At 39.8% G+C, this 22,882-nt stretch overlaps 2 protein-coding genes across 3 annotated transcripts in view; both read right to left on the bottom strand.

Moving 5' to 3' along the window:
- The window catches only part of trim2a (tripartite motif containing 2a), a 40,914-nt gene extending 35,081 nt beyond the window's left edge, over positions 1–5,833 (bottom strand). Inside the window, exon 1 of the mRNA XM_023293535.3 lies at positions 5,680–5,833. The gene's annotated coding sequence lies outside the window, so the exon portion shown is untranslated. The remainder of the gene's footprint in view (positions 1–5,679) is intronic.
- A 9,974-nt stretch (positions 5,834–15,807) lies between these two features.
- Positions 15,808–22,882, bottom strand: part of fhdc1 (FH2 domain containing 1) — a 37,769-nt gene continuing 30,694 nt past the window's right edge. For both annotated transcript variants that reach the window (XM_055010325.1, XM_023293533.3), the window contains one exon: positions 15,808–22,111. In XM_055010325.1, the coding sequence (XP_054866300.1) occupies positions 19,994–22,111 (2,118 nt within the window). In that variant the 3' untranslated portion in view covers positions 15,808–19,993. The remainder of the gene's footprint in view (positions 22,112–22,882) is intronic.

Below are 22,882 nucleotides of genomic sequence, written 5' to 3'. Positions count from 1 at the left end.
GGTGTTTTCGTTGTCAGACAGCTCAACTGTGAAGCACTCCTTAAATAATAGCAATAACAGTGTGCTGAACCCAGAAGTGCTTCCAGCTGATGTATTTTATTTTTAGCAGTTTTGCCATTTAGCACCCAGACAAACTGTGACTTCTTCAAATCCTTTTCAGACACTCAAACATACAACTCAGCTGATAGTGACTGAGCAGGCTCATGTCCAACATTAATCAATCAGTTTCAGCTCACAGCACTGATCCTGAGAAGTTAAAGCATCACAGTGCAACAGTTCAGAACAACAAGCCTCCAGGGTGTCCAGTCACTGTACATGGAAAACATCAATAGCAGCACCAGTCAACGTGCAGCGGAAAAATATGTCGGTGCTTGTTGGGATAATCGAATACTGGTGGTCAGCTCAGTGGACATGAGAAATCTGCTTCATTGTGTGAACATGTTGTCTCTGGGTTTCTATATATTATAGTGTTTGTCCCTATACAGATATCTTCTATTTTTGCATATTTGTCACAGGGAAATGTTTCAGATCATCAAACTAATTTTAATACAAAACAAAGAAAACCCAAGAAAACACTTTTTGAAGGAAAAATGCTGCCCACCCGCTAACCTTGATCTATGTGAAAACTAATCGCCCCCTTAGCCACCAATCTACCAAATGACCAAATTTATTCAGCAGCTGGGTTCAGTTTCACCATCCACACTCACATATGATTACTGCCAGGCTTGTTGAATCTAAACATCACTAAATAGAACCTGTCTATCATTGTGAAGTAGCTAAAGGGTCTAAAAAAGTAGCACATGATGCCACGTTCTGAAGAGATTCAAGAACAGATGAAAGTCTGACATTGACATTCATCAGTCTGGAGGGTTCAAAGCCATTGCTGAGGCTCTGGGACTCCAGAGAACCACAGTGAGAGACATTATCCACACATGGAGAAACATGGAACAGTGGTGAACCTTCCCAGGAGTGGACCAATGAACTACATTTCTCCAAGAGTATCCACATATAATCCAGGAGGTCACAAAACAACCCAGAGAACATCTAAAGATCTGCAGACCTCATTGGCTTCAGTTAAGGTCCGTCTACATGATTCTACAATAAGGAAGACTCTGGGAGAAAATGGATCCATGGGAGGGTTGGAAGGATCAAATCACTGCTGACTCCTGGCTCAAAAGGTACAAATTTAAGGCTTTGGAGTGGCTGAGTAAAAGTCCAGACTGGAAAACCATATAACGTGGCCAAATTAAAACTATTCTGCAAGGAGAGTGGACCAGAATTCCTCCATGGTGATGTAAAAGACTGATCACAAGCTGGAACTGTCAGACCCACTGCTGCAAGGTCCAGATAGTGCTCTTCCCTTCCCTCGCTCTTTCTGTTTCTTTTAGGTGTGCTTGGCAAAGAGGCTGCAGCGGCAGGTGACAGTAATCAGCAATCAGCATCAGCCGAGGCAGGAGCAGGTGGAGCTCATCCAATCAAGAGTCAGTCCTGCTGCAATACAATCAGATGCCACTCACCATTCGATGATAGTTAATCTTGCTAAGTGCAGATATTCCGCCAGCCCTCTAGGGGTTTTCTTCAGTCAGTCTGTGTCTGTGCAATCCAGTTTCCGTGCAGTACTTCCGGTTGTAATTTTCCAGTTGGATTTGTAGTTCTGTTTTGTGAATCTCTGTAAAATTCTTTATTTTACTTACTCTTGACTCTCGTCTCATTTCCTGTGTCTGAGCCTCTAGGCAACCATAACAGGAACAAACATTTAACTGCAGTTGTTGCTGCCAAGAGACCAACCAGTTTTTAGGTTCAGGGGGTCAATTACTTTTTCACAGGGGGGATAGAGGTTTTCAATAAATCATCATATAAAAACTGCATTTTGTTTTTTGTGGGTTATCTCTATCTAGTATAATATGAACATTTAAGTGTGAGAAATATGCAAAAACAGAAGCACAGCACTGTATATATTTGGGTTGGATTCTGGTTTAGATGTCTGCCACACAAATTACTCTACAGCTTTATATAGTTTATGCTTACTTATTATGACTAATTGCTCTTCTCACCTCTTTTTTCTACCTGTATTCTTCTGTTCTGCCTTTCATCACTGGGTATATATGACTGTATTTCACAAAATAGAGATTCAGGGGTGGAATTTAGCAGAAAAACTGATTTTTACAATCGCAACAGCTAAATTACTGCTGTCACATACCTTACTTTGATTAAACTAAACAGGTTCATTCTCTCAGTAATTTAAATTTAATTCCAAATGGTAAATGTTTTGGTAAACAGCCATTCAGAAACTTCTGGGTAAACACTTGATGCCATCTTCTGCTACTAGCATGTGGCAGAAACATCTTTAATTCTCAACACTGAAGTTTACTGGATTCTCAATTTAAACAAACCAATCTGACCGTTGTAAAGCTGGTGATAACTGATGTCTTTATTTAGACCACTTTTTGAGGTCACAGTAGAGGAGTTTGGACTGAAAAGTACACTGCTGAGTGAGACTGAAAGCGTACTGATAAATACAACACATATCGCGTTAACTTCTCTTCAACACTAAGTGACAAGTCATCCAAGCCACTGCACTGTATGTGACGATGAAGTTAAGTGTTGCTTTACTCCAGAGCTCTGAGTCATCTGCTGTATTTCTTGATTAGCATGAGAATACTCCCACATGAGCGCTGCTTGAGCTGCAGCACAGTGTACTGCAGTGGTGGGAGAGTTATGCAGCCTTTACTGCATCACACTCTGCTTCCTGTTCCCAGAAACCCTTACTGCACTGAAGCACCTCTAATGTCACAATGACTGAAAAAACAGCGGCTGTAGAAAAACTGCCGATCAGACATCAAAGACTGACAAAGAGAGAGATCAGAGAGGGCTGGCAAATGGAACAAGACTTTAATCCACTCTGTTTAGCTATGAACAGGAATGGAGCCAGCTAATGAGATGAATAAGGTTCAGAGTAGGAGTAGACTGATCATCAGCTGGGCCGATTATTGTGGCCGATATTTTGCATTTTTCCGATTATCGGTATTCGTAATGATTGATTATTGATAAATTAAATGCTCTACTTCAGGTCTGATGCAGCCTCCTATCTGTCTGTCCTCAAACTGAACACGAAACACAAACCAGGAAATTAGCTTGTCTCACAGTGGCTAAGGCTATACTAACGACTAGCAGCTAAGTAAGAAGGCAGCCACAGATTAACCTGAAACAGAGTTTTGAAAACAATATCGCTTTAAGATCTGAACTTTGGGGGACAATAAAAGTGACAACACAGTAAAATATTAAGAAAAAATCAAGAAGAACAGCAGACATAGCTGCAGGAGACAAACTGATCAATCTCCGTCAAGTGTCCTAATTTAATCCCTCCTACTTTTATTTTACATATTCAGTTACAATCACCCTTATTAATGAAGAAGTCTAGTTATGAATGACAGGTTCTCTGCTATCACTTGCTGTTAAAACATTAGATTTAATGTATATAGGTTCTAAATATCGGCCACTGGCCTTTCTCGATGACCAATAATCGACAATGGTCAGAGAGACCTTACTTCAGGCTTGGACAATACTTGTAGGTCGAATCTACAGATCTGAACCTTAGTGGAAAATAAGTTTCACCAAGCAGTGCATTTAATTCATCAACAATCAGCCAATAAAAATATAGATAATCGGAAAAATGCCAAATATTGGCCACAATAATCAGTCATAATCGGTCTATCCCTAAAACACAGACTGTAAATGGTAAGAGTGATATTAGGTGTGTTAAAAACACCTAATAGCCCAAACATTAAGCATTGCACTCACTGCAACACAAGACAACCAAACCACTGCAGCACAACAAGAGATATTCAGCTTTTCCATGTTTCTAGTCTTTATGCTAAGCTAGGCTAATTGCTTTCCGGCTACTTAACAGCAGATATACGACTGATGTTCTCATCTATCTCTCAGCAACAAAGTGAAAACAAGCATTATCCAAAGTGTCAAATACACCTTTGGTTTGCTAATGTTTTCTGCCAATTTTCAATTCAATTCTATTTTTAGAGTACCAACTCACAACATGTGTAACCTCTTAGCACTTCATATATTTTAAACAAAGAACAGAGAACACAACAATCCAAAGCTGCCCTTGGATTTCCTGTGAGCAAGCAATTTAGTGACATTTTGGAAGGAATCCACTGTCAAAGAAAACAACCCTTGAAAGGGAAAGGGAAAAAACTCAGACAGAACTAGGCTCAGGGAAGGTGGACATCTGCCTCGACCAGTTGAGGTGGGAGTTTTCCTGGCACATCCAACTGGGAGGAGACCATGAGGTTGACCCAGAGCCAGCTGAAAGGATTACACATCTCATCTGGGCTGGGGTGGATGGATGGCTGGATGGATGGATAGGTAGGTAGGTGCATGGATAGATGGATGGATGGATGGATGGATGAAAGGATGGAGGGATGGATGATAGGTAGGTCAGTGGATGGATGGATGGATGGAGGTGGGTGGGTGGATGGATGGATGAACGGATGGATGGATGGACAGATGGACGGATGGATGGATGGATGATAGGTAGGTCAGTGGATGGACAATGGATGGATGGATGGATGGATGGTGGGTTAGATGGAAGGATGGATGGATCGATGAACGGATGGATGGATGATAAATGGATGGATGATCGGTAGGTCAGTGGATGGATGGATGGAAGGACGGATGGATGGATGGATGACTGGATGGATGGATGAAAGGATGGATGGATGGATGATAGGTAGGTCAGTGGATGGATGGATGGAGGTGGGTGGGTGGGTGGATGGATGGATGGATGGATGGATGGACGGATGGATGGATGGACAGACAGATGGATGGATGGATGGATGGATGGATGGATGATAGGTAGGTCAGTGGATGGACAATGGATGGATGGATGGATGGATGGTGGGTTAGATGGAAGGATGGATGGATCGATGAACGGATGGATGGATGATAAATGGATGGATGATCGGTAGGTCAGTGGATGGATGGATGGATGGATGGAAGGATGGATGGATGGATGGATGACTGGATGGATGGATGGATGGATGGATGGATGGATGGATGGATGGATGGATGGATGGACTTTTTTCTGCGGTGCCTCTTAAAACACAAATGAATAAATCAATCACTGATCATTTTAATTGAAAAGCTTTTATATTTACTCGATTCTATCCATTTAATGAAGTTTCCAAGTTTCAGACCACACCAAAAAAAAAAATCACATTTTTCATATCAAAAACAAGTGGAAGTGCTCAAATCTACAATGACTGTAGTGCAGTGCAATGGAACAAATAACTACCAGTTACACCAATTAAACAGCCTCAAACTGTGAAAAAGATTCATTCAAATGCACTATCAAGTCTAACTGCACTCCAAGTCAAGTTCAGCAACAAGAAACCACACAGTGAATACGCACGCACACACGCGCGCACACACACACACACACACACAGAAAACTATGCATCAGAGGTTCATTGAAGTTTTCTTAGATATAAGGTGCAGCAGATTGGTAGTGGTGCAGATAAATCACAGGATGCTTCAACGATTGGATGCATTTTCAATATTAATCCAGAAACTGAATCCTGTTCCTTAAAGTCCACACACAGCCACGAAGGACAACGTGTGATTCGGCGGATGTTTTTTTTGTTTGTTTGTTTTTTTACTCACCTAAAGGTTTTCTGAGCTCATCTGAAGGCGTAATAAAAAGTAGAGTGACGCATGAGGATGTGAGAGATGACGACAGGTCCGAACTGGGAGCTTCCCGGTTTACCGTGTGGCGTCTGTCTGCAGTCCGTCTGTCCGTCCGTCCGTCTGTCTGTCTGCTGCTCTGCACGAACGAGCCGCAGCTGCACTGAGCCGCTTCGCTTCCACTTGACTTATTAAAGGGAAAGACAGTCTGGCTCTGTGCAGACCGGAGAGAAACCTGCATCAATATTACATTCAGAGTAAAAATAGCCCGGTGTCCATGCATTATTGCTGCTTGTTCCTTCAGTGTTACACAAGCAAGGCTGGGCAATCAACTGAGGAGATTATTTAGATTTTGTATGTACATCCATACTTTTAATTTGTCATAAATGAGCGAGATAATTTTTTTTAAAAAGCTATAAATATTTTTATTTTATCTATTTTTTTACTGTTTCCTAAAAGAAGGAGGTACACAAAAAAGTAAAGTTCCCAAAGAAATTCTCTTTTGCAGAAAAAATAAAAAAAAAAAAATAAAAAAATAAAAATGGCTCCTTTTAGTATGAAAATTAATTTATAGAACCTATTCCCGCCTCTTAATTAGAAGGGATGCAAGTTTTTTTAAAAAAAATAACTAAGTTAAAACTAATTAAACTAATTTACTGTTTTAAATAAGCTATTTAAGCTGCTTTTTAACGTATATTTGATGGGTTGTGCTGCAATAATATATCAATAATTGCATCCATTTAACATTATTTACAGCTAAAACTCAAAATTCTGCATTAGTTGATTTAGAGTGCTGTGCTAAAGTATTAGAAGAAATCTTCTATTTTTGCATATTTGTCACACTTAAATGGTCCAGATCATCCAACGTAATATCGATATTTATTGAATATTAGACAGAGAAAACCCACAATACACAAAACAGTTTTTAAATGACAACTTATTGAAAACCTCTATCCTCCGTGTGAAAAAGTAATTGTTCCCCTGAACCTAATAACTGGTTGGTCTCTTGGCAGCAACAACTGCAGTTAAATGTTTGTTCCAGCTTGTGATCAGTCTTTTACATCATGGAGGAATTCTGGTTCACTCTTCTCTGCACAATAGTTTTAATTCAGTCACATTAGATGGTTTTCCAGCATCAACTGTCCTTTTAAGGTCTTGTCACAGAAGACCAAACTCATTTATCAGAACCCAACTGATAAATGAGTTCGGTCATTTCGTGGATTGGTAGCTATAACATCCTGGTATGATGATACAATGATTGATTTGTATCATTTGTTTAAGCTGTAAAGGAATTATTCTGAAAAGGTGTAAAAGATAGCACCAAAGGGATAATGATTATCAGTAACTTCCCACAGTCTCGTCTGGTTACCTAGCAACCGCTCCCAACCTATCCAATGCAAAACAACTCACAAAACAGTGAACTGGCATTTTTACGTCATATTTTATTTCAGTTTGTGAATGTTGTTTCAGGTCTAAATTGTAAGTGTTAAGGGAGTTTGTGAACTGAGACAGGTTTTCTACAGTTTTCAGTCTTTACGTTAAGCTAAGCTAAGCTAAGCTAAGCTAAGCTGACTGCCAGTGGCTTGGCTTTTCATTCCCAAGATGTTTAAGTTCTGTGGAAGGTAATGTACTTGTTACAGCGTGGATATGCAGCTTTAAAAATAAAACAAAATAAAATAAAAATAAATTCTATAAGCAAGAAGAAACTCTTTCTTTTACTGTTTAGCAACCCACTGAACCACACCAGCCTGCGGTGGGACTCCTGATAGGACGTCCCAGCTCCAGTAGCAACTGTGGTTTCCAGTCAGGTCCCTGCCTCCTTATGAGGGAGGCTGTCGTCACGGCAACTCTGCATTATGCAGCAGCCCATGAAAGGCTCTTTTCAGATTAAAAAAGAAAGAAAGAATCAAGTTATTTGCATTCCTTTTCCATTAATGATTTTTTTGTGTGATTAAAAAAAGGCGGGGGTGAGGTTTATTGTCTGCGGTGTGTCGGAGTAGGGGGAAGGGTTGATCTGGATGCATTAAGGCCTCACAACTATTTTAGAAAAAAACTCATGCACTCTCTCTCTCTCTCTCTCTCTCTCTCTCTCTGTGTGTGTGTGTGTGTGTGTGCGTGCATGCTGCAGTCAAAGGCTACTTGTTTTGCATGCGTTGCACAATCACGGCCTCAGTGCAAAGATTTCTGGCTGTTTTAACATCTCTGTTTTCTGACAACTAATCAGGTACAGTAATGCCCTAAAACCACCTTTTTCTAAACGCTAAAGAGCTGATTTAACTATATGTAAAAAAGTGAATCGCTGGCAGTGTTGCTATAGCAAAAATACAGAAGTATTTTCAATAAAATGTGTTATAAAGTCCAAGAACTTATACTACAAGCTAAAAATTTGGAAGCAAGATCAAATTTGTACAAAAAAGATCATCAATCATAGTTTCATTGATATACTTTGCAACAAAAAAAAACCATGATTACTATATAAATAGTCCCTCATCAGAATACATTTTTACTATAATTATCAGGTATTTGTATCTTTACTCTTGTTTCTGTACTCAGCAGTTTCTTTCCAGTCATTTCTGTGGTAGTTATAGAGATATGGACATAGTTGAACATTAATGGCAGTATTGTATGTAAACTCTCAAAAGACAAAGAGTTAAAGTGAATAATGCAAACTATGATTTTTAAAATTTTTTTTTAAACTTTTGCACTGAAGTTGTGACTCTTGTAAATATTCTCAACCCAAAAACTAAGCCCTTTATTTCTTTTGTTAACATTTATTCTGCAATCATCTGGTAACATCAATGCATACCTAAGGGTAAGTTGAGGGAAATGGTGCATTTCAATGAAAGCAAAGTCTGTTAATACATCTTAGAATCAACAGAATTCATACTGGTTTTTAAGAAAGACATCGTGAACTAAAACTTAAAGTTGCTTCCAAACTTTTGGTCTGTAGTGTAGTATGCAGAATGGTCCTGCAACCCATTTTATTGCTACAATAACATTTTACCAGCATGTCAGTCCTGTTAGTTTATTTTGCAGCAATAGAATGTGTAAAATCGAATTGTAGTAACAACTGAAGCTGGGAAACGCATGCAGTGGATCAAAAAACATATACTTCAAGTTTATATACCTCAACACAAGTGCATAAAGCACAGGAAAACACACAGAGTTCAGTATAGATGCTCAGTCGCAGGATGATTTTGTTTTAAGTACTTAACACAAAGAAAAAACAACATGCAATTTCAAAATCATGGCATCATCTGAAGCATATAAACTGTAAATAAATGTCACACCTCACTGCATGCCATCTTCATATTTTCAAAGCAGCAACATGCAGCGTGTTTGACCGTAATTTCACGTGTTACTGGTCACAGCTGCCTGCACCTGTTGCTGTCGTTAGTTCAGTGGAGCATGTTGGGATTAACAGAGCTCCGTGGACGGCTGCTAAATAATTGAGCGACTTCTTTTGTCTTGTTCATGCTGTCCTCATGGAACACATGTTGAGGAGCAAATTGCAATGAATGTTTGATGTGAAAATAGCTTTTTTTTTTCTGAAGGTAAACTGTGATTAGGAAGGCTGCTGCTACATGTACCACACCACCAGGAGACTTACTGACATTTAGGTTGCACACAGTAAACTAAAGCTGAGCCAAAAAGTATTGGGAAATGTTTGTGGTGACATAAAACAGCAAATGTACAGTGCACTGATATGTTTCATTTTCTACTTAGTATTTATCAGATCAAATCAAATTAGGAGTTGAGTTTGAATGTACAGTACAGTTCTGGTAAAATGATTTCGGAAACCATTTGTGATGCCGTAACTGATCAGAGAAATGTATGGAATGACTCAATAATAATGAGATTTAATGCTGAATATTTGTGCTGCAACTGATTGTTTTTATTGATATCATTTCACCTAATATTTGTTTTTGCAATTAAGCCATTACTGCTTTAGTTTTGTGTATAAAATCTGAGAAAATGCTGAAAAATCTTGCAAGTGCTGAGGCAACAACAATTGGACAAGATGAATTTGAGAGACTAAAATTAGCAAGAGTTGTATATTTACAGATTTGTTTTTGCACATCTACAGTGACAGAAGGAAGGCAGCCTTGCCTAGCATAGCGTTCAGAGTTATTCATTAATTACTCCACAAAGGAAAAGGGCAATTATGTGATGATTGTCGTATGTTTATCTTTCTGTCTATTATCCTGTCTATGCGCAACATTAGTCAAAAACAGATTTGGATGAAATTTTCAGGGAAGATCAGAAACGACACAAGGACTAACCGATTAGATTTTGGCAGTGATGCAGCTTATAGTCTGGATCCATTGATTTGTTAAAGATTTCTGTATCATTGAGAAATAGCAGCACGGTGTCACTGTAACTATGACAACAAGTGAACACTACGTCAGCTGCCTGCTGATGATCACATGATTGTGATCCTACTACAAATCCACCGCTGCGGACTTATCGATTTATCTGTCGGAAATGATACAAGGAATAATTGATTAAATTGTGGGGGTGTTTCCAAGTCCCATCAGTTCCCGCTGCCCGCTACATATTTAGGTCACATGATTTGGTATCTGTACATAACGTACACATGCATAACACATGCCTGTGCTCAGCATAAAGTCATTTTGTTTGTGGGTACATCTATATTACATGGCCACATTCTATGGTGCTGTGATTTCTGATCATCAATAACTAATAAACAAACGCTGCATTTCTGACAATGCCATATGGGGGAATGAACAGCCTTGGTGGAATACTGCGCTCTCTGAGTGCTTTTCTTGTGTGTGTGTGTGTGTGTGTGTGTGTGTGTGTGTGTGTGTGTGTGTGTGTGTGTGTGTGTGTGTGTGTGTGTGTGTGTGTGTGTGTGTGTGTGTGTGTGTGTGTATATATATACATACTGCTGTTCAAAAGTTTGGAGTTGCTTAGAAATGTCCTTAGTTTTCAAAGAAAAGCATTTTTTTTCCAGTGAAGATAACATGAATCAGAAATCCAGTCTAGACATTGTTAATGTGGTAAGTGATTATTCTAGGTGGAAACGACTGATTTTTAATGGAATATCTCCATAGGGGTACAGAGGAACATTTCCAGCAACCATCACTCCTGTGTTCTAATGCTACATTGTGTTAGCTAATGGTGTTGAAAGGCTCATTGATGATTAGAAAACCCTTGTGCAGTTATGTTAGCACATGAATAAAAGTGTGAGTTTTCATGGATAACATGAAATTGTCTGGGTGATCCCAAACTTTTGAACGGTAGTGTGTATTTGTGTATATACAGCAAACAACCTGCACACAGCCTCCCAGAATTCCTTGTTTATCTCTCGGTCTCCGTCAACACAAATCCCCAAGATGTATTAGAAAAACAATAATTTGTCAGGCTGGAACCAGAAAATATTTGGCATTTATGCAGAAAGAAAATTGCTTCTGTTGAGTGCTAATTTCTATTTTCAGCTCCACTAAATATATCACCAAGGTATGTAGAAAAAAAATTTTTTTATCACTATATTAAAGCACCACATGCAAAAACAGCAAGTGATTCATGTTCTCCCATTAATTCAGTGTATTAAATGTTCCTCACCCCATGTTTTTATCCTCCAGTTTTCCTTCCATGATGGTTTCCGGGTCAGTTTGGGGTTTTGACTTTCACCACGTGTTCATGTCGTGTAGATCTGCGGACAGGAGGAAGGAAGTCGCTCACATCAGCACTCAGTTGTCAACCTAAAGCCTTCCACTAACTCACAATTATGCCTGCATATTTGCATCAGTTACTGTTCTGCTGCAGTAATCTGAACCGTCGCCTCCAGGCAGGTTGTATTTAAACTGGCTGCTAATCTGAGTGGTCTGCTGTGAGCTCACAGATAATCCCAGAGGCCGTAGTAGAACTGGAGGATGTCATTCTGGCATGTTGTTAATGTGCTGAAAAGGCTGGGATGCATACGTTTACATGCATACATGTGTTAAAGGTCAGAGGGAGGCGGGGAGACAGATAGGAAGTGACATGATGTCTTTTAAAGTGACGGGGAGGGAGGTCAGTGCCAGGCCAGTGGAGGAAAACTCAAAAAACAACCTGTATCTAAAGAACAAACCTGCATAAACACAAGACTGTATGATAAAAACAAATAATATTTAAAGGTCACTGGATGTTTTCTATTCGCTACTGTCATTGTCAGTGCTTAATATCTGAGAAATAACTCTAAATGTGCACTAAAGATTTCCTGAAATTTCCTCACTCTTTCTAGAGATGCTGCAACCTCCTTCCTGTCTCCTTCTGATCCCAGATGTCTTCTTCATGATGAAAACATCCCCGAGACGTTCTTTTAATCCACCAAACACTCCCAATATTCCCTCCTTTCCTTGCTAGCTGTTGAGCCTGCAGCCCGTAGAGTGAAAGCAGAGATCCTGCTCTTCAAGTGTTTGGTTGAGCTGCAGGATAAGGAGGGATTGAGAGGAGCATAATCCCTCGCACATGACTACAGAAACTTTGATCTACAGATAAAAGTGCCAAGTCACGAGCTCCGTGACTCCTCATGCTCTGCAGTAGTACGACGTCTGGAGTAGAAGCAACATTTATGGGACCTCCTTTATCAACCAAAGTTAGACCTCCATACAGCAGCATGTCTCACTATAGGTGATAAACACTGGACACTTCATTAGGTACATCTTGATAGTAAATGATTGGACCTCTTTTGCTGTCAGAACCACCTTAATTCTTTGTGGCATACTTTCAACAAGGTGTTGGAAACATTCCTCAGAGATATTGGTCCATATTGACATGATAGCATCACACAGTTGCTGCAGATTTGTTGGCTGCACATCCATGATGCTGTGGTCCATTCCACCACATCCCAAAGGTTCGACTGGATTGAGATCTGGTAACGGTGGAGACCATTGGAGTGCAGTGAACTCATTGTCACTCATTGTATTCTTCATTCCTTGGTTGTAACCAGTGGTTATTTGAGTTATTGTTGCCTTTCTATCATCTCCAACCAGTCTGTCCATTCTCCTCTGACCTCTCACATTGACAAGGCATTTTGGTCCACACGAGTGTCGCTCACTGGATATTTTCTCTTTTTAGAACCATTATCTGTAAACCCTAGAGATAGTTGTGAGTGAAAATCCCAGTAGATCAGCAGTTTGTGAAACATTCAGACCAGCCTGTCTGGCACCAACAATCATGCCAAGTCCAAAGTCACTTAAATCCCCTTTCTTCCTCATTCTGATGCTCGGTTTGATCTTCAGCAGGTTGTCTTGACCACGTCTACCTGCTAAAAGCATTGAGTTTTGGCCATGTGATTGCCTGATCAGACATTTGTGTTAATGAGCAGTTTATAACAGGTGCACCTAATAAAGTGGTCGATGAGTGTAAATACAGTCAGTTCAGGCCAACTGTTTTTAAGGGGTTTTTCTTGACCAGGGAAAGGATTCTTTTGTCATCTATCACACTTGTTTTCTTGGTCTTCTGGGTGTTTTGGTGTTGCTGAGCTCACCAGGTCATTCTTTCTTTTTAAGAATGTACCAAACTATTGATTTAGCCACATCTCATGTTTTTCTACCTCTTTGATGTGTTTGTTTGAATTTTTCAGCCTAATGATGTCTGGCTTCACTGATAGTGACAGCTCTTTGGACTTCATATTGAGAGTTGACTTCACCTGATTCCAAATACCACACTTGATGTTTTTTCTGATGCTTGAAAATGGAATAATAAGGGAATAACACACACCTGGCTGTGGAAGAGCTAAGCAGCCAACTCTCCAATTACTTTTGGTCCCTTAAAAAGGGTGTAGGGCACATCTAAACTGTATTGTAATTCCTCCACTGATCACCTGATTTGGTTGTAATTACCCTCAAATTAAAGCTGAAATCTTACACTTAAAGCACATCATGATTGTTTCGTTTCAGATCCATTGTGGTGGTGTACAGAGCTGATATGGTGAAAACTGTGTCAATGTCCAAATATTTATGGACCTGACTGTACAGTGCAGGGGAGACATCAGAGTTGATTATTGTAACACAGAAACCAGACTGAATGAATGAAAGAAGGACAGAAAAAATTGTTTTTTTTCTTCCCTTACAGCTCGTCTGGTGCTATATCATCTCTTTAAACTGTTTTTCTCTCTACAGCTCTTCGTAAACAATCAAAATTTGCTTCCAACAACAAAAAGTAAAACTGTGGTCTCTCTTCCAGATCAATCAGCAAGATATAACACTGATCTCTTACAGCTCTTCATGTGTAATAACATCATGTTTAACTCTGGTTTTTCCCCCAGTAGCATTTCTTACTGCAATAACAATTGTGGGCCAATTATCCTCCATGCCGAACCTGTGCAAATGTAAATTCATCAAGCCATATCTGTACTTATCCATATATTGATTCATCATGCCTGGTGTATTGTCTTGTGTCTTTATCTTTTTAGCCATTATGTACTTGCTGTAATTCTTGTTCTGCTTCTTTCAGGCCTCTTCTGTATCCAGCTGCTGTAACACTGTAAATTTCCCTGATGATGGATCAATAAAGTTCATCTTGTCTTGTCTTATCTTATCTTATCTTATCTTATCTTATCTTATCTTATCTTATCTTATCTTATCTTATCTTATCTTATCTTATCTTATCTTATCTTATCTTATCTTATCTTATCTTATCTTATCTTATCTTATCTTATCAACTTTTGGACACTCTTAACAACTCCATTTATAAGTGTAATTGTTATATTTTCCATCAGAAATTAGTTTAATGCATTGATTGTTCACTCTATAATGGATTTTTTAATAATTTCACTCAGGAGAAACATGAATATTTGATTATTCGATGATGAAAAATTAATGAAATCAGTTGCAGTGATCACAAAGTCATTGCGTCATGTAAGGTGGTGTATGCGATTCAAATTGAGCTGCTCATTCTGCGTGTGTTTGCTAATAAGGAATCTGGTGTTTGTACATAGTATTTAAATATTTTTACCTCTAACTATAGGATTTAATTAGCATTTTACTATGGTAGCAATACAATAAAATTTCAAAGAATGTCACTCCCTGAGGAAAACGCAACAAAAAGACGAGAGAAGGAAGAGACAGAACATTTTAAAACTGAATAAACATGTAAAACGTCAATGCTATTCTGTGATTTTTTACTTTCTCTGATCCATTTTGGCAACATTATTGTGGCATCTGACAAGAAAAGTCAGATGAGAATTTTTTTCCTGCAGTGGTTCATCATCATTTCTGCTCTAATTCAAAAAACCTTATTAATAATTTGTATCTGTGTTTCATGGTCTTTAGCACTATTTGAATGTTAAAAATCTACTGCCTCTGATGACAGACCGCATGTGCAGCAAACGGTTAATAAAAACAAACATCCAGCTAAACGGCCAGTTTACGAGAAATCAATCAGGATGTTGGTTTTGTGACAGTTGTTGACTCTTTTTTAGGTCAGACTTCATCTATAAAGATTATTAATTGTCTTATTGGAAATACACTTGGTGGATTTAGAACTAGAACTGTTGGATAATCTAATTTGATTACCTGTTTTTTTTAAAATTTTACAGAAAGAGTGGCACTCGTTTGACTTGTTTTAGAGTTGTTGGACTTTTAAAAATTATTCTTCAACAAAATTTCATTCACTTTTTTATTCCTTTTATTCAACACTAAAAAGCACTTTTATTATTGGAACGATGCTGTGATTTTATGATGAAGTCAGGATGAGGTCAGGGCAGCTGGAACATGAGATACTCTGCTGCACTCTAGTGGTGAAACATGTTTATGCTCTATTTAAATGAACAAATAACATTTGGATCAATATTCATTTTATTCTTTGGTCAAAAGAGTTTCTGTACATAGAAAATAAAATCTGCTTCTATAAATTAGGTTAAACTACTCACATGCATATTTGGCCATAATGTAAACATGACTAAATAACAATAATTTACATGGTTTTAGTCTTATTCACCTGTTTTATCTCAATATTAAAGAGTTTTTCACTACATTTCATACTGAAGATGCACAACTTGGATTTAACAGACAGTTTTATTATTTTGTGCACAGGATCGCTCAGATATTTCAAAACTTGATCCACATGTTTGGTTTAAAGAAAACACCAAGAACAAGATTCCAGTTTACACAGCAACATGTGATTTTATTTATTTCTTCGACGTCATCATCAGAAAAAGAAACTGTGTCAGAGCGATTGGATGTGATCATTTGCTGAATGTACTGATCAGTTTATTTGTTCTCATTGTACAGATTTGAAATGACCAACAGTTAGAGCACCTATTTACTTTTAAAACAGAGCAGACACGTCGTTGTTCCCATCACATTAGAGTAAAAAACATCAAATTGAGCCCAATCTTTCCTTTCCAGAGTACAAAAGACACCACTGGGGAGATGAAGACTCACTTTCTTTAGCACAGAATCAGCATTTGTATGTAATTAAACATAAAAAAGCAGAAAAAGATTCAATTTAAATAATGTAAAGTCACAAACTGTGAATTGGGAGTTGTAACATGACCAAAGTTTGCAGACGGGTTTGCCCCTTCGGGTTTACAGGCCGTTAGTTCAAAATGGTGTTTGGACTGTTGCCACGGCAACCAGCTCCTAATGAGGAAGTTATGGTGAAAAGGGCGAGCGAGTGTTCAAATTCCACAGCAGCTCCACCGCTGTAAGCCGCCGACGTGTAATGTAAAGGGCAGCCTTTGTGGTGTCCAGGGCTGTTAAAGGGGAGGCAGCAGGGGGCATTGTGGGATACACAAAGGAGGAACTTATTGTACAAACTGAGGCCACAGAGGGAGAAAAAGCATCTCAGCGGCTGATGAAGTCTCAAAATTATCAGTCTTTTCCTTTTTAACGAGTCATTTTATAAACACAGCTTGAGTTAAAGTCAATGTAAACAAATAAACCTCACAGGGAGACTTTTTTTAAACATAAATTTGGTTATTTAATTTTTTTTTCCATCTGAAGTTGTCATTTTTGTGTCTATAAGGTTGATATGGTTTTTTTTTTTTTCAACAACCTTTGTGAATATAATTGAACTGTAGACATAATTTAAAAGATCTTGCATGGATCTTAAATCAAAGTCTGCTTATTATCTTCTTCCAGAGCTTTCAACCCTGTTGAACTGCTGTATTCAAGAATGAAAATATAGTTGGATGAATTGCAGATTTATTCAAAAGTAGTCTGAAATGTAAATTAATTGATAAAACAAAGAATAATTTAGATATCTGGGACAGTTTGAGTCAAAGTCAATGCAAACAACAACATTTTTTTTAAAACAATGTTGGGGTGATAAATTTGGCTATTTTCAGGTCTGAAGTTGCCATTTTTTTGTTTACAAGGCTGATATGTTTTCAAAGAGTGAATTCATTTCAACAATCTTTGTGATTACAATTTAACTGTAGACACACTTTAAAAGATTTTGCATGGATCTTAACCCTTTGATGCACAACATGGGTCAAAAGTGACCCAGATTCAGTGGAAAATGGGCATCTCCTGACACACACTGCGCATCAAAGGGTAAAATCAAAGTCTGCTTACTAGCTTCTTCCAGAGCTTTCAACACAAAAGTAGATTAATTACTTTTTAGTGCTGAAATGTAATATAATTGATAAAGATTATTTTTAAAAATTGATATCAGGGATAGTTTTCTTTTGAGACGCTTCAGGATGGACATTCTATCTGCTGTTTTCTGACACATAAAAGGCCTGAAAACATGGATTCTAAATGAACACAAGTTTTCTTCGAAAGTGAGCTCAGTTTGTGTTTTTCTTGGATGATTTCTGTAATAAAGCAAACTGTCAAAATTAAGCAAAACTTTTACTTATTTCAGCTCTAATTTACTCGGTGATAGAGGAACTAAATTTAGGCCACACACAGCAACACTGAGCCTTTTGTTTCATCGGTTCATCAGCCTCATTTGCATTACAGAGAACAGGAAGACACTGGCAGCATGTCAACGCCTCCCAGCTGCCCGATGACGAAACGGCCGCTTTTAAAACATCTGTGCACACAGATATGTTACTCTGTCACCCTTCATTCTTTTCTTGAATGCTATGTAAACATATCAATAGTCAGAAAATACTATGTCTTTACATTATGTACAAAGTGAATCACTAACCAGCGGAGTCACCATTTCTGCTTGATGTGATGGAATGTAGGAAAAGTTTCCTGTAAGAGTCCAGGAGTCCACTGGTGGAGGATCGGCTACATTAAGCTTTAAGGCAATGCAGTGATGTGAGTGTTGCAGCCATCAAAGCAATGGCACGATGCAGTTTGAAAGGCAACTGTTGCAAAATCTGTGCCTCTTTATGTGTTACCATCGGAGTCACAGAGCTCAGGAATCTCTAGTTCTGAAAAAAAACTGCAAGTCTTAGAAAATTAGAGTTGCTTCGTACCTCTTACAGCCATTTTAAATGTTTTTCTTTAATCCTTAAAGGCTCTTCAAATCAACTAAATTAGGAGTTTCTCGGAAAATGACAAATGTTCTTTTTGTGCAACAAAAGAAAAACAAAAACACACAAATGTGGAAAAATATGTGTTATTAGGAATTTTCTGTTTTTTCACCATACATTTATTAATGGCTGCCCTCTTTGTTTGGCCCAGTAAACAGTTTTTACAGTAAATAGCCTGGATTTATTGTATTATTTGGAACAGAATATTGTTTTTCAAGAAATTACCAGTGTCACTGAAAATAAATTTAAAGCTTTTTGGGTTCATCAGGTATTTTTGTCCAGACTGTCACAGCGGTTTACACTTGTGTTAGCATAGCTTTTGCTTTTTCCTTCATCCTATGAATTCTGCTTCACATCTTTCCTTCATCTTGTAACGCTGACCGTCAAAAGTAAAGAAAAAATGTTTAGAAAAAGACATCAGACGTAATTTAAAATTGGCTTGATAGCTTCTATCTAATCCTGCTGAGAGATAAAAGAGAGAATAACACCAAAAACGGTAGAAAAAATGTGTTCTTTTATCCTATTTTTGTGCCATGCAAAATGAGAAGCTACTTGACATTTCCAACTCCATAGATGAGAAATATAGTCAAAACTTGCCAAAGTGTCTAAAAGTGAAAGTGATTTTGAGAATTCAGGAGTTTTAAATGACCTCTGCACTCTTCAATCACTACTGGGAATTCATTTTTCTGAAATCTCGTTGACCAGCTCTGTGCTCTCGAGACTCTAATGGCAACACAAGAGAGGAACAAACTGGAGCTCGGCAGAATTATGACCATTTAGAACAACTGAACCACGTCAATAAAGGCGCAGGCTTCAAGAAAATATGAGATGACAACCTTCACAGTAGAAAAATGAGATCAGACTGTCAAAATAATCACATGATTGATGATATTTTCAACGTTGTTTCAGACGAATTCAATGCTTCTCTTTCACAGCATTAGCGTTTATCATGTATTAGCCTAAATAGGAAACGTTTCCTACGTGCACGTCGACTCCAAGATATTATGGAGGAGTTCTAACACATTTACAAACTACTGACATACATAAACAAGGTACGAGGAGTACCACGGTTGGTATACACTGGTGTAATATCTGTGACTTTATATATTGCAGCAACATTAGTATACCAGGAATTTGTTTAAAAAAAAAAAAAAAAAAAAAAAAAAAAAGTGCAGTTATTTTAAAACCGATCAGATTTCGTCTACATCTTCGTCATGCAGAACCAAACAAAAAATTCTACTTTTTCTGCTGGTACAAGGCCACTGCGATCTTTGTGAGGTATCAAAGCAAAGGAACCACAAAGCAAAAAACAAAGCGCCGTTAGTCTACGGGAAGGAGCAGCGAAACTAAAAGACACTGTAACAGCAGCAAAGGTAAAGTACAACCCTGAATGAAACAGACACTGAATCTCGGTCTCCAATTGTCAGAGCTAAATAGCAGCATCAACAAAGTCAGTAGTGTTCGACATTGATATCATCACAGACACTTGCACATCCAGTACACAGACAGCTAAGCAGGCAAAAAAGCTTCCATCTAAAAAGACCAATTTGCCATTTGTCAGTTTTGTTAATGCCCCACCCCCTTAGAAAAAAAGGAAGTCGTGAACAGCTGATTTGTTTGTACAAACAAAACAAGAGCATGTGGAGGAGTTCATTGCATCTTGCTCTTTTGCAATTCATAAACCTGATACAGACTCGGCTACTGGATTAAACCTTACAAGGTGAGATAGCTTAATGTGTTTTTCAGATTCTTGTATTTTTGCATGAATGGGAGGATAACTGCACTGTAGATGGGCAAGAAGAGCAGAAAGACAGATGAAACTTCTGCAGTCAGTTTCCGTCACGTTTTGTTTCACTTCCAGCTCGGCTTCGTGCTTCTGCTGGACGTCACCAAGTCTCTTGGCTGCACAGACTTTTCGGAAAAGCTGCTAGTCTTACGGATATCCTCTCGTGTTGCAGGTGGAGGTGGGGTCTCGCTGCGGTAGGTGCTACGACTTGCCGCCTTCACACTTTGCACCCGTCGCAGGTTTGTCCCAGGCGGCCGTTCCTCGCTGGTCTGAACTGTGGGTGACACCCGAGTCTGCTTCACGGAGGCATGTCGTCCCAGAAGAGAAGGGCTTCGAGATGGAGTGGAAGGGACGGACGGCGGGCCCAGCTCCTTCTTGGTCCTGGAAGTTGAAGCTACGGTGTTACGGGCAAAGCTAGGGACGTCGGAGGAGTTTTTTGCACTGAGCGTGTGCGAGCTGCTGTTCTCGGAGGAAGGTCCAGCCTGTGTCTGAGTTTGGACGAGAGCTCTCATGGTAGAGCGGCACATCTTCTCCTCGGGCGCCGGCTTGGGGATGTTCCTCAGGGGTTTGGCGCTCGGCTTGTTGATGGACGCTTTCCTTGGCATCGAGTCGCGGGCCCATCTGGAAATGCTACCTGTGAGGCTTCCTGCCCGCTGCTTTGACTCATCGGGAGGCAGACTGGAGTGTCGAGGAGGTCTGGTTGTCTTCTCGCTCCTTCCTCTGGCCGGGGTGCTCTGGTCACGGAGAGGCCGACGTGGATCTCCACCATCCACTGAAGGCCTTTCTGTTCGCTTGCTGCTGCCCGCCCTGGTGAGCTTGCTGATAGGCACAACTTTCCGCATGCCCTGGCTCTCACTGTTGGTCAACATTCGCACACCTCGACCGCCACCGCTCTTTGTTGGTTTGCTGGCTTTGCTCTTAGTCTGCGCTGGTTTCCTGCTGTTTCTCTGAGCGTCTTTCTCTGCACCCTGTTTCCCCTCAGCTGTGTCACAGCTCTCCGTGTCCCACTCTTCTGTGGTGGCAGACGGAGTCACGGATGCCGTGTCCACGGATTTCAGCGCCGAGAGCTCACTGGTTGAAACGGACTGGTCGGTGGGTGACATGGACTCCAAATTTGAGGACAGAGAACTTGGATCTTGTTGCGTCTCCTGATCAGTCGTTCTCAAATGCAGTCCGTCTTTTGCCGACGAGCTTTCAACCTCAGAGTAATCCAATGTGACCGAGCAGTCCGTTTCTGTACAGTCTAGTATGTAAAACACTGGCTTCTTATTGGATACTGAAGTGTCTAGCGGGAGGGGAGTGTCGCAGGTTGTTGATGAAATGGTGCTGTAGTCCTCCTCTTCTTTCTCAGGAGAAACTCCAGCCTGTGTAGGAGTATTTATTTTAACTTTATCGTGTAGAAGGTTTTCCAGAATCTTGGGAGGCGACTGTCTTTCCTGTTCCAGATCCGTCACCACAACATCCCCCTGGTTGACAAAGTGCATGTGATTACTGTTGTTGTTTGGACTTGGCAGGTCAAAAGCTTGAGGACCTCGGACTAACGTATGCTTCTCCACACTGACATTCATGTGGCCGGTAATTGTTGGGTTGGGAAGATGGGCGGGCTTCTGAAAGACACCAAAGGGCCGAGGCAGAGCGCTGCCCTCCGACACAGAAGAGTAATTATTGTTGTTGTTGTTGTATGGGTCCTCGTTATTATTGAGTCCAGAGGAGGAAAACCTGGCCAGTGGGCTGATAGGTTCAGTTTCTGCGTGCGGAGATGTCACTTGTCTGTCACAGCCCAGCTCTCTGTCGTCGTTCTGGGCTAAAATCCAGGGAGCTGTCTTCCGCTGGAGAGCTCGGCCTGACCGAGGTAGGCTGTTAAACTTGGAATAGTCGGTGGGATTCCCAGAGCTTCCGAATAGCTCCAGATATCCCTGGAGCTCCCGATCTGCTATGGAGGTCATGGTGTGACGGTGGCGGCGGGCGCTGGCCGAGCGACCCAGTGGGCTGTGTGGACTCTGAGACCTTTGCTGGAAGAAGTCCAGGAGACCCTCCTTGGTGAGCATTTCCACGTCGTTCTCGCTGCTGCTGCGACCAAACCCGCCGCTCTGATCAGCACCCGACCACGCAAAACGTTTTTCCTCCAGCTCTCGGAGACGACGCTGCCGGGCGGCTTCCTTCAGCTCACGGTCCATGTTGTCCTGAGAGAAACACAAAGGTGAGAATTTTACAGAGTTTGTCGTCAGACAAGAGGGCATCATTTCAAGCAGCTTTCTTCTTTTTCAACATATGCATCCATAAAAGAAAACAACAAAAAGAACAAAACAAATGGCTCCCTCCAACCATCCAACAACAACTACAACAACAACAACATTACACATAAACCACCTAGTCCATCATAAAATCAAGAAACAGTCCACAAACTTCCTCATACTCCCTTTGTTTGTCCCTTAATATATAGGTTATTTTTTTCTCTAGTGGAAGATTAGATGTCGTCTCTTTCATCTAATTTGTAATATTTGGTCTGTGAGCCTTCTTCCAAAACAGAGCTATCACCCTTTTAGCATTTAGAAAGCTGAGGTTCATCAATATTTGTTCATTTTTATGATGTTCTTGTGGATACAGACCAAGTAGAAACAATTTAGGATCCAATGAAATTCTTCTTACATGTAGCGCTGACCTCTTCCAAAAATGTCTTAATCTTTCTGCACAGTGTTCCTATAACCTCTGTGCATTTAGTGCATGTATCCGGTATATATTATTGAACTGATTTAGCTTTGCAGGAGTTGCCAGTTGTAATGAATCAGTCTGAGCCCTGCATTTATTTACACTCTGCGGCTGAAATTTCCAGATCTTCAAGTATCTTTTTGACCTGATTATTCACCTATCTTTAAGGATATTTTGAAGTTGTTTCAACACTGAATCATCATGATAACTTATTAACAAATAACAGTGTGCAACACCTCTTTTGC

The sequence above is a fragment of the Amphiprion ocellaris genome, chromosome 4 (genome assembly GCF_022539595.1).
Source record: "Amphiprion ocellaris isolate individual 3 ecotype Okinawa chromosome 4, ASM2253959v1, whole genome shotgun sequence".
Classification (NCBI taxonomy): domain Eukaryota; kingdom Metazoa; phylum Chordata; class Actinopteri; family Pomacentridae; genus Amphiprion; species Amphiprion ocellaris.
This window is presented reverse-complemented; position numbering and strand designations above follow the sequence as displayed.